Here is a 13387-nt window from a genome sequence, read left to right as displayed (position 1 = left end):
ATGTGGTAGTGTATGAATATGTTCTTAAGTATATGGATGTTTTTAACTCACTTTTTTACAGTATTTTATGGTTAACTTATGTAGTTGTATTTTCTTCCAATGAAATAAAATATTCTACAAAATACGAAATGATATTTAGGTGGTGAGTTATCAGAAAATGTTGTATCTGGAATATATATGATCATATTTTAACTCCAGAAGAAATATATGGGCAATAATTATTAAGCATAAAACTTTAAACTATACAACTGAGTTTTATTGAATAAATAACCTATTATTTCTATTGTCTTTCAAAAAATATTTCATTTGAAAAAGTTAGAAACTGACTAAACTTAAAGTGTCATTATTGTTGTTTTTTTATTTAATTGAATAAATTATAATAAAAAATGACGAAATATTTATCCACCAGATGACGAAAGAGTTGCGTGTAAGTACAGGAGAGGTATTTGATATTTTAAACCTTTTAATTTGCATTAAACTACAGTAAATTTTAGGTTTATCATCATTACGAAAATTCTTGGGATTTTTGTAACTCGTAAGTCACATGTTAACTTCATCATATTAAAATACAGCAATATTTTCATATTTTTGTGTGTGTGTGACTGCCATAGAAACTGTAGAGTCGTAGTTTGCATGTAGCATTAACAGTTATTTACGTTGTGCAATAACAAACGGCTGTGTCAGTTAAAATGAAAAAAAACAAAAAAACTCTCAAACTATTCCATATTCAAGCTGATTCATAACTGTACTATTAATTTTATAAATATTGTTATACAGCTGTTTGATTAATTAATTATTTTTACGGATGTAGCACAGAAGTGAATAACAAGGAGGTGACAACTAAGAATTTGTGTCAGGTCATCCCTTAAGTAATGTCCGATTTAAGGTTTAGAAAAAGATAAAGGATTTTAAACGCTTTTAATGTTATTTAATCAAAAATGTATGTTCCATTACTATTAATTATTTCCTGCCAACAATTCACAAACTTCTGAATGCAACTTTTATAAAATTATTGGGGTTTGCAGCAAAAGAAGGTAAAGAGGGTAGTTTTGACATCTTTACGTGTTCCAAGCTCTCGGCCTGTCATGACCAATTGGTTAAGGCACTCAACTCATAATCCGAGGGTCGCAGGTTCAAATTGCCATCACACCAAACATGCTTATTGTTTCAGCTCTAGAGACATAATGTGATGGTTAATCCCACTATTCATTGGTAAAAAAAGTTGGCAATGGGTGGTGATGACTAGCTACCTTCCCTATTGTCTTACACTGCTAAATTAGGGAGGGCTAGTTCAGATAGCCCTCATGTAGCTTTGTGCAAAATCCAAACCATACCAATCCAAGCTCTTTTCCATCAAGATAGTTCTGCAAACTTTGGAATAGATGATAATCAGATGGGGCAAGGTCTGGAGAATAAGGAGGATGCAGAAATTTTCCCCAGTCAAGCTCATCAATCTTTACAGATGTGATCCTTGCTGTATGGGGCCATGCATTATCCTGGTGTAACACAACACCTTTATGATTGATCAAAGCAGGCCTTCTATCTTTTAGTGCAACATTCAAGAGCTCTAATTGTTGACAACAGAAGTCTGATGTAATTGCTACATTGAGTGGCAGCAACTCAAAGTGGATCACACCAACAATATCCCACCAAATGCTTAACAAGACATTTCTAGGGTGGAGGTCCATTTTGGGCTGTGCTTTAGCCAGTTTACCTGCACTGAGCCATTGTCTGCAGTGCTAAACATTTTTATAAAATATCCATTTTTCATTTCCAGTCATTAACATGTCTATAAAAGATGAGTTATGTTCACGAGAGTGCAGAGAAGTCTAAATGTCCACTCTTGCTTTAAGGTTGGCTTCTGTCAAATCATGCGGGACCCATTTTCCATGTTTTGACACCTTTCCAAGCTGTTGAATGGGTTGAATTAAGCTTCTGTACTAGTTCTTTAATTGTTACAGCACAATATTCATCAAGTGCATCCAGCAGCAAGTCATAATTAAACTCAACAAGTTGACCTGAATATGGTGCATCACTTAAGCTGTAGTCACCTGATCTGAACTTCTGAAACCACCTTCGACATTTTCTTTCATTGAGAGACTGCACACCATAAACACCTTGAATGTTTTGTGTAGTTTCTCCTGCACTGTTGTCTTTTTTAAACTCAAAGCATTTTATGCCTAATGTGTTCCTCAGACACATCCACCTTCATAAGGGTTTATTTGATTAATGATCTGTAAAAGTGGAGTTGGGTTAGTTTTTTTTGTTTGTCTGAACATTTTTATACATGTCCTACTACATATTTTAGTCATTAAAGCCTTCTACAAAGACAGAAATAATGATGCACTTTGTGTATTAAATTTTATGTGATGGCCTGATATATTAATAAATAATTAATGAGAATTTAATTTTGTAATTTAAAATTACTTCATTATCCCTTGAACCAACTACTTTCATGAAAATACATCTTCATTTGCCTGGAAACTGTGGTTTGTTTAGTGTGTAGATAACTATGAAGTTATAATTTGTAGTCTATACTACATGGTGGGTGGGTGGAGTAATTGTAACTATACTGTATATTATTGTTTTATGTAGAACGTCATTATTGAAATAAAAATAAATTGGTTTTGATTTTTTTCACAATATTTTTTTATTGCATCTATAGCAACTTTTTTTTATATGTATACAATTTTGATAATATATTTACTATAATTTTGTAAGTACAGATATTTCACCTAGCAGCTTTATTAAATGATGATAGTTGAACAAATATATTTCTCACAGTTTCAAGTTCAGATCAAAAGTAATGTTATAAGAGGTTTTTATTATGATTTCAGACTATTTACTTTGTGACAATAAGCTTTCCAGAATAACCAAGTGACTAGTAATAAATCATAAATTAATTCTGGTTTAACTACAGAGTCGGATATTTAAGCTGAGCAAATTATTTCTTAATTAGTGATGATGAGAAAACCCACTTGTAGAGAAAAATATATATGTAAAAATGGCCAGTTTGGGTTGAGAAATTTTTTTATGCAGAAGAGGTTCACAAACCCGATGATAACTGAAGAAGGTCAAAATGTTGTTTGCTCCATTGCATAAAAAATTTTCTCAACCCAAACCAGCTGTTTATACATATATATATTTCTTAATTACTAAAATGCTGTAGGACTGGACAGTACTACAGACATGGTCAATTATTATACTTTTTTTAGTAGTAGAAACCTTTGTAGGTTCAGTATCTTTTTGTGATATCAGCTTGAATATTTTGTAGGCCTAAATGATGTGGTCTTGATTGAACTGATAAATTGCTACCATTAATGAATTTCAAAACAAAAAGTATATTAAATCAGGTTTTTTTTAAAAGGCTGATACATACTAATGTGGTAGTATTTTAAAATTTATTTTATTCTTTAAATATTAGTATACCTAGGGAAAATAAAACTTGAGAAATTGATAATATTTTCAGGTTTTGAATTATATTTGACATTTCTGGAAAACCTTATCTGATTTGTACCATCTTAAAATGTGAATTGTCTTCTGCATTACAAAGACAGTTTAGATGGCATTTGCTACTGGAAGCCTGGGTAAGTTTTAGGTGTGTTTTGATTAAATAGCTGAGCTTTGTAGTTTTAACCCTTTATCAACTCCACCTATAAAATTATGCCAATTACAGTAATGGAAAAAAACCCTTTCATGGATGATACAGGCTCAAGAAGTAAAACAATGCAACAAAATTGACATCTCATGTCCATGTGACTTTCAACTAGTTAGGCATTGATGAAACTTTGTAGAATGGATAGCAACTGCTTGTTGTGGAGACACAAGTTTAGAGGACTTTCAAAACATCATCCTCTTCACTTGTCTCTCTACAACAGGCAGTTGAGATCCATTCTACAAAGTTTCATCATGAATACTCTGCCTAAACAATCTATCAAAAATGGTTAGACATTATGGAGGCAGTACCATTTATAAGTAAGAGATAATATCTAAATAATATCCATTAACCAGGAAAACCATTTTTAGTAGAAAGAATGGTAAATAAAAATTCAATTTTTTTAGAAATGTAAAAAATTAAAATGAAAAAAAAAGTTACTAACCTAAGGTAGAAGTAAATTCAGGCAATTTTGAGTTGTACACTCAATTACAATTTAACATTATCTGTTTTTATCACAACAGGCAGTTGACATCCATTCTACAAAGTTTCATTATGAATACTCTGCCTAAACAATCTATCAAAAATAGTTAGGCATTATGGAGGCAGTACCATTTATAAGTAAGAGATAATATCTAAATAATATCCATTAACCAGGAAAACCATTTTTAGTAGAAAGAATGGTAAATAAAAATTAATTTTTTTTTAGAGATGTGAAAAAATTAAAAGGAAAAAAAAAGCTTACTAACCTAAGGTAGAAGTAAATTCAGGCAATTTTGAGTTGTACACTCAATTACAATTTAACATTATCTGTTTTCAGTTGTACAACGTGTTGTAGAAACATAAAATAGGGTTTTACATCTAAGTTATGGTTTTCACTAGCAACTTGGAACCATTAAACCTAATGCTTGAAATCATTTTTTTTTTACACCCTTTCCTTCAAGTTGTTCTTCGTGAATTTCACAAATTGCATTGAAGTCTTTCTTTTGTTTCCTGTAAGTTACTCTTCAAGTATCATTTTGTTCAATAATAAAGCTTATTGGCAGGACTGGTTATATTAAAAAATGTGAGTGTGTGTGTTTAGCATTTCAGGTAAGTTTTTTGACTGTCATACCCAAACTGACAAGTTTTGGTGATGTTTTCTGGACATTTACTTGTGGATTTATCTGAAATATAATTTTTAAATAACCCTAGCTTAAAATTTATAAAGTGAAAAAATAAGAATACAACTTAGTATGGTTTTGTATTACTGATGTTAGGCCTATTGAATTTATATTTCTTCACTGTATTTGTTTTGAATAATTGTAAACCAAATTAGTTATATTTTTTTTATACTGTCAACAGTACTTAATGTCTATGTGATTATTAGTAATGAGTTTTACTAGAAGAATTTGAAAATTATGAGCTAATTTTAATATGTGGACAGTAGAATATGTTTCAAAACTGTCTTTGCACATCCACCCTTGATAAAAGTAAAAATGTAAACACTATTTTTTCACGAAATCAACAATACCCCTCTCAAACTCCAGTAAAGTGTTGGCCTTCATCACTGCCAACAACAACATAAAATACCCAAGAAGTTAATGTATTTAGGAAACTGTACTAATTTATTAATGATGCTTCTATTAATATCATAAATGTAAATAAGAAAATACAAATGCCTACCAATCTCTAAGCCACTCCAACAGTTACAAATGTCCAGTAAAATTATCTGTGGTATAATTAAAATAATTTGTCAGCTTTATGTAATTTTGCATTTGATAGCAAGATATACAAATCTGTGCAACTGAAATAATGTTTGTTACATAAAACACACAAATATAAAAATAATTCTTTATTAAAATATATTTTACTCTAGTTGGAGAAACAATTATTTAAAAATAGATAAATTATCTTGGATCATCATGCATAATGTTTCAAGGTAAAAGGTTGCAGAATATGTTTTTAATTCTGACTTTTAGTTTAAGACAAATATTTTCATGCTTTAATTAAAACTGACCACTCTTTTTAAAGGCCCAGCATGGCCAAGGTGATTAAGGCACTCATAACCTGAGGGCCATGGGTTCAAATTCCTGTCACACCAAACATCTTTGTCCTTTCAGCCATGGAGGCATTATAATGTGGTGATGGTCAATCCCACTATTTGTTAAAAGAGTAGTCAAAACCTTGAAAGTGGGTGGTGATGACTAGCTGCCTTCCCTCTAGTTTTACACTGCTAAATTGGGACAGCTAGCACAGCTATCCCTCGTGTAGATTTGCATGAAATTCAAAACAAACCAAAAGTCTTTTTGAAAGAGGATTATGTTAAGATCTAGGAGCCAGGTGTGTCTAACCTAACATCACTACTGTTTGTACTGGGAAATGTATACTTATGTGCATTTACAGGAATGAATGCATACTATTGATCATATGATATCAAAAATATGATAGTATTACTTGAACTAACTGCCATTGGTTCTGTCTGAGTATCAACGTGTGCCTGATCAGATGAATTGAGAAAAAAAAAAAAAAAAAGTGGAATTAGTAATGTGTTGTAGAACCACAGCACTTCATTTCTAAAAATTACATTGAAATTCTAAAAGCAAAGCCCAATTTAGGACCCAAAGAATACAAAAAAAGTTTTAAACTTCCAAGAGTCCAGAACTGTTCTGGATTCAAGTTCTGTTTACCACAGCCCCATGCAGAAATAAAATAGAAGAAAATACCAGGTGATACAATAAAATTCTTAGTTACTATGGGATTTATCAAAGTCTGATTTAGGTTTCGGATTTTTGTTTAAAAATTGTAAAGAAGAACTGCTAGGATAGTTAGTAGTTTAAAACTAGATTATGAGTTTTAAGCGATTGTACAAGTTTTCTTTTTAACAGAAAGTCAGAAAAGTTGTACACAGCAAATGCACCTTCTAAAGATTGTTTTAGCTGTTACTGTTTACTAGTAATTATTATACTTTCAAAGACCATATGCATGTTTTTTTTGTTTTTTTTTTCCTTTAGTAAGACTTCTTCCATTCTAGTACTTTATCTCATAAAGCAGTGTAGTTATTATTTGGTTTGTTTTTAAGGTTTGTCAATGTAAATATTAATTGTTTTGCTAAACTACAAAGATGGATGTTTGTAAGGTTATGATGGTAAACTTTAGATGCTTTGTGAGCATTCCTGTTTTTTTTCTAATTATAATTTTTCTAATTCATTTTTTTGTTTTTAAAAACAATATGCCTATCTTGAATACTTAAATTATTTATTTACAATTTTTTCCACATTTGATCGATACCTCCAGTTAATTCAGTTTCTCAGTTCACAATAGATAACACTTGTTGTACCTCTTCAAAATCTACTTTGTCCATATGGTTTCATTGGGAAAAATATTGCTTGACTAATCTTTAAGCATTCTTTGAAAAGGCTGCTGCTTCTGTACATTAGGGAAGAGCAGGAGCATAGATTTTTTACACCCAATGGGCTGGATGATTTTTGCAACCACTTATGTGGACTGTTCAATTTGCAATTTGGTAAGCTCTGATTATGTGAACCTGAAAGCTGTAAACATGCAGTCACAGAGTAATCTTGTTACCATGATACTTGCATGTATACTTAGGCCTACTGACTGATACTTACGAACTATCACTTAGATCGAAAAGCTTAGAAGCATGCCTATATTAAAGATGTACATTTTGTCTACTGAAAAAGCCTACATCTAGGCCTAATTATGTAATTCGATTGGTAAGAACACGAGAATCACAAGAACAAACACAATTTGTAGGCCTGTGATGCAATAAAACAATTCATCAGCCCAAACTGTAAGGGGAGGATGATTGTATGCACCATAACCCCCACCTAAAATGAAGGGGGGAATGTATACCCTCCATTCCCCCAGGATCTATGCCCCTGGGGAAGAAGGTGAGGATTTGGCATATCTGGATTTTATGAAAACGTTTGATAAGGTTCCACTTGCAAGGCTTGTAAAATAATTATTTCTATAGGTGGAAGTGTTAATTTGGTTCATTGGATAGAAAAGTAGCTTGAGGAAAGAAGGCAAAGGGTTATTACAGATAGAGTTCAATCAAGCTGGATTAATGTCACAAGAAGGATATATCAGTTTTAGGACCTTTACTATTTTGTAATTTATGTCTGTGACATAGAAAAATAAATTACTAATAAATCAATTAAATGTACTGATGATATTTAGGTCTTGAATGTTGTTGCTTTACAAGAGGATTTAAGTTATTTGGTTTCATAGTTGGACAGATAAATGATTTTTAGTTATAACAAATACAGGGTAATGTATGTAGGTTATTATAATTGGAGTTATAATTCTAATGGGAACAACCTTAATATCGGTATGGAAGAAATAGATCCTGGTGTAATGGTTGATCAGTCTTTTAAGCCATCTAATCAGTATGGTGTTTCTAGTGGTAAGGAAAATAGAATTTTATATTGTATATACAGAAAAGCTGTAAACAAGTCTAAATAGGCTGTAATTTAAGTGTACAAGTCACTGGTTAAGCCACATTTGAAGTATTCTGTTCAATCTTGGGCATCTTATCTCAGGAAGAATATCAAATTGTTGGAAACAGTTCAGTATTCAAAGGAAGACTACTTGGATAATACCTGGATTGTCATGCAGCTAAAGGTTAAAATCTCTGAAATTTTTTCTTGAAAAAAGCAGATAGAGGGGATCAGATTGAAATGTATAATATTGTTAAGAGCAGTAATAGTACTGATGGATCATCTTTTTTTCAAACGTGACCCAAGAACACCAGTTTAGGGTCACTATTTAATGCTGGTATTCTTGGGTTAATGGTGAGATTTATTGGACTGGGGGGTACAAATATAAATTACAGCAGGGTAGAAGTTATATTCATCTAAGTTTTACTTTTTGAATTGGGTGTTGTTTTTTTTTAATGGATTGTTTTTAAATGCTATGGATGCAGTAAATTTGAAAAAATTTTTAAAGGAAAACTTTATAACGTTTGAATTGTTAGCTCTTTTTAAGTTGAGTTTAATGAATAGGATGTCTTACATTACCAGTGAGTATCATGTTGTCCTTGTGTTTTATGTTAAATCCCCTTGTTAGTTTTAGTTTCTGATGCATGTTTTCTTTTAAACATGATATTTATTAATTTCATCATTTTGTTTCTTTTGTAATAATTGGGCTTCTATTGTATTTTAGAGGATTACATAGCTAGCATGCTATATTTAAATTCCAAAACTTAAAACAATTAAAAAGAGACATGTATGACTACAAACATAATGTTTTTTATTTTTCCATATTTTCAGTTTTTACAAATTCTGAAGTGGTGTTTAAATTCAACATAGCCATTTCCTATCTTTGATTTTATTCTCTGAAAAGTTGCATGTCAGACAACATCACAATGGTCAGCAGTAAGAAAGAGGAAAAGAAGATGGAAGAAGAACTAGAGTGGATACAGCTCCGAAGGGACATGAGCTCTATGAGACCTCCACATGAAGAAGGTGTGCGAGAAAAACTTTTGAGAAAGACCAAAGAAAATCCCTTTGTTCCAGTAGGTTGTCTTGCTACTACAGCAGCTTTATCATATGGACTATGGAGTATGAAAACAGGCCAGAGAAAGATGTCTCAGTACATGATGAGAGCTAGAATTTTAGCACAAGGATTTACAGTTGCAGCAATCATTATAGGATTAGGAATTGGAGTAGCCAAAAAATCTGGCTGAGAGTAGATCCCATGATACATTGTACATTTAACTTGCTGTTAGATTTTTTAGAAGAGTAAGAAAAAGTCAGTTGTTCTAGACACTGTGATAATGTACAACTATGTTTAGGCAGGAAGCAGTGATTATTTTTACTATTGAAACCTGTATGTTAATAATAATGAATATCTTAGCCAGTTCAAGGACTAATTCTTTAAATACATAATAACAGATTTCTATATATTTGCCACTGATATCCTAGAACGTTGACAACTCATGTACTTGTGACTTTTCACTGAAATGACTTACGGAGCCATAAAATCAGATATTATAAAAATAAATCATCTTGTGTCTCCTTTAAACCAATATATAATTCCAAAATTGGTTATACCAGAAACAGTTGTTGTGAAATTCAAAATGATTAAGAATTTTAATGCATTTAAGGTCACTACAAAATATGAAAAGTGGTAAACAAAGTAGCAGTGGTTACTTATTGAAATTTTTTTAACATACTAACCTTTGTTATATGCAACAGGAAAGATGTTTTTCATTTGTTTTACCTTCAGTGCTAAAGACCCACAGAAATATAGCTTCAGAGTTTCTTAGATTAATGTAACACGAATTAATAGTAGTTCAAAGTAATTCTGTATTAGCAGTAGAGTTGTTTGTTGTACCTAACAGTTATTCAGGGTTGGTCTTACTCATTCTGGAGCCCCTGGACAGAATTCAGTTAATGGAACCCCATAATCATAAGAAGACTCAAAAGTACATTAAAAGGTGTGGTCCTTCCATGTGTGAGACCTCAGACAATTGCCCAGTTTGCCCAATAGGTAAGACCACTAATGCAGTTGTGCCTTCTCAAAAGTGGGGCAGATCAGACAGTAAGCCAAATATAGGGATTGGTATAAGTGACTGAAATAGCAGTGAAAATTAGTTTAGAACAGTACTTTTTTTGAAAAACATGAGTAAACATATTTGTTATAGACAAAGTGAAAACTTTAAACTTGAGAGCAAAGAATAAAACAGGAGCAGCCAACACATCAAAGGCTGCAACTAAAATTCACAGACATTGACAAATCATTTCAGATAAAATTTATATTGGAACTTCAGTGGTATGTCATAGTGTCGAGCACAAGTACTCTAGAAATCACTACTCAAGACATTGATTGCTAAATTCTAATTTCTTCTTATGCTAAAACAATTTTATAATTTTCTAAAAAGATAAGCAAAAACTAACGTTTTTTCTTGACTAAAATACTGTAAAAGATATTATATTAGTAAAGGTACTAGGATGAATTTTGTAACTCTTAATTTACATATAAGAACCTGAGATTTTAGGGTTTTTAGATTCTTGGTGATAATTCAACATTTCAGGGCTCTGCTAAACTTTAAATTCCCAAAAAGTCAAGTGTATTATGTGTGTGACGTATGAAATTGGCTTCTCCACAGCTTTGACAATGCAGCTAGTGGTAACAAAGTTCATATATACTTTTAATATTTTCTTGGTTATTAAGGACTAAATATGTGCATAATGTTAAAAGGGAAGTCATATAAGGCCTAAACTAAACAGTTATTATGACAAGCATATCAAGCAGTAGTTCCAAACTTTTTTTTAATTCGACTGACCGTATTCCTCTCTGGACTCACAACACTAGAAAGCGGGTTTCGATACCGCTGATAGGCAGAACACACATAGTCCATTGTGTAGCTTTATCTGTGCAATATCTCTGTAAATTACTTGTATTTCTCCGTTTGTTTGCGGACTCGCAGTGTTAAAAACCATGGCTTTGCGCTTAGTTCTAAACAAATTTCTGTTAAGAGTATATAGGCCACTAAAATTAAGTGTGAATGTAATACAAAATGTTTATATAGGCTTGTTAAAACATGCTTGAAAGGATTTAGAGTTTTTTAATAATATGCATAGGTATTCAAAAAGAACTAACTCAACTTCTCTTATTAGTTCAAAATTAAGGAAACTAGCATAGATAGCCCTTGTATAGCCGAATATCCGAAAACAAATCGACCACATCATGAAAAATAAAATTAACGATATTTAGAATCATATCGATAGATGGCGATAACTTATTGAGATAGAAACGTGAAGCAGCGAGTTCGTTTTATACATTCTGGCATTAATCAGTTAAGTCTACCAGAGAAACAGCGGTCAGTTTACGAATTTAAAAAAACTAAAATTAGGGGCTCTATTTATCGCGGTGATTACATCAGATAGCTTAATATGGCTTTGGTGTGAAACAAACAATTACGATCTATTGATCAAAATAGTCTGTTTTTATGCTGTTTTTTTTTTGAAATCTATGAGCAAGTTATGATTTATTGCTACGTGACATTTAAAAAGAGTGTAATTATATATACTGTATTACTTCGAATTTAAGATGCAACTTTTTCACATTTTCCCTAACTGAAAATTAGGGCGCGTCATAAATTCTAGGTATAATTTTTCACTTTTCGAAAGTCTCGTAAACATCATTTTCCTCGAACAAGAAATATTTTCGAAAACCTCTTGCGTAAATAAACATATTATACTATATTTTAAATACAACTTAGAAAGATTAAAATGACATACAAAACGTCAAATTTGCCGATGTCAGCGCCTCTAGCGTCTATTACCGTCTACAGTCTTTGTCTGACTTTCCTGTCGTTCGGACGCTATTTCATTGTATTTGTTAAATTTTTATTGCGTTTTTTTTTTTTTCATGGAGAAGCGTTTTACGTTCGATGCCGAATTTAAAAATAAGGTTATTTTGTGCATCGAACAGATTGGGAATCGTGCAGCCTGTAAAAAATTATACTAAGTGAGGCAAATGTACGTCGTTGACGTGGTATGAGAACCAAGTTGTTATTTTACAAGAAAATATCTTTGTGCGTTTTTGCATAATAAAGAGTTATTAAATATCGTCTACCATTTGTAAACCTTCTAATAGCAAAATACAAAGTGTGCTTGAATCTATTTTGATTTCACGTAAGTTTAATAAACTTTCTTTTCATCGAGGTAGTTAGGATAATAATTCAAGCTACTTCTCCTCCACCCTATCAGTGGCACAGCGTCTGTCTGCTGACCTACAATGCTAGAATACGGATTTCGACATCACTGGTGGGCAGAGCACAGATAATCCATCGTACAGCTTTGAGCTTAATTACAAACAACATCAAGCTACTTCGAGGTTAATGGCCGTGATGCTTCGGTCACGTGCGAAAGAGTTGAATACTCACCTTAGTACCTCAGATCTCTAGTTATCCGGCGTTAAATAATTAACTAATTTTTTTTTTTTAATTTCGAGAAAAGATACACATGGGCTATCTGCACTATCCGTCCCTAATTTAGGGGTGAAAAGTAGAGGGAAGGCAGCTAGTCATCACCACTCGCAGCCAACTATTGGGTTACTCTTTTATCAAGGAATAGTGGAATTTAATGTCACACTGTAACGACACCACGACTTAATGTTTGAAGGTGACAACTATTGTCAATAGCACCCACCATTACATCTTGGGTTACACCAATCGAATAGTGGAATTTGACCGTCTTTCGTATAACACCGTCCCGCAAGCCTGGTGGTTAGGGCACTTGCTTCATAAGCTAGGAGTCGTGAGCTCGAATCCTGTTTCCGAACATGCTTGCTCTTTCACTTCAGGGAGCATTAAACGGTGACGATTAATCTTACTATTTGTTGGTAAAGAGTAGCCCAAGAGTTGGCAGTGGGTGATAATAACTAGCTGCTTTATTTCTAGGAATGGATAGCGGATATCACTGATTTAGTTTTACGCGAAATTCATAATAAACCAAACCAATCTAGTCAGTTCGTTTATTTATCAATTACTTGTTCTTTCGACCAGAAGCTATTAATATGTAACGATTATATGAACTTTTTTATCTGACTCTTCTTTCTGCATATGTTCTACGTATTTATTGTGATCTTAAACAACTAAGAAGAATAAAGATTTGACATAAATTTTAGCATTACTCTCAGCCATCTACAAGGAAAAAAAGAAATTAAGTAAAAAAAAAAGGAATTAATTATTGACGACAAGAGACCCACTTGAAATAAAAA

At 32.1% G+C, this 13387-nt stretch overlaps 1 protein-coding gene across 7 annotated transcripts; it reads left to right on the top strand.

The window, feature by feature from the left end:
* Positions 1-316: 316 nt before the first annotated feature.
* LOC143235122 (HIG1 domain family member 2A, mitochondrial) lies at positions 317-12238 on the top strand. 7 transcript variants are annotated; one of them, XM_076472958.1, is made up of 3 exons: positions 337-427; positions 3470-3598; positions 8929-12238. In XM_076472958.1, the coding sequence occupies exon 3, from the start codon at positions 9006-9008 to the stop codon at positions 9342-9344; it is 339 nt and encodes a 112-aa protein (XP_076329073.1). In that variant the 5' UTR covers positions 337-427; positions 3470-3598; positions 8929-9005; the 3' UTR covers positions 9345-12238. The 7 variants fall into 7 exon arrangements, with proteins under 7 accessions (XP_076329069.1, XP_076329073.1, XP_076329071.1 ...); XM_076472956.1 differs by having other exon boundaries at positions 338-427; positions 3470-3587; XM_076472957.1 differs by having other exon boundaries at positions 395-442; positions 3470-3587.
* The last annotated feature ends 1149 nt before the right edge of the window (positions 12239-13387 follow it).

The sequence above is a fragment of the Tachypleus tridentatus genome, chromosome 12 (assembly GCF_004210375.1).
Source record: "Tachypleus tridentatus isolate NWPU-2018 chromosome 12, ASM421037v1, whole genome shotgun sequence".
Taxonomy (NCBI): Eukaryota; Metazoa; Arthropoda; class Merostomata; order Xiphosura; family Limulidae; genus Tachypleus; species Tachypleus tridentatus.
This window is presented reverse-complemented; position numbering and strand designations above follow the sequence as displayed.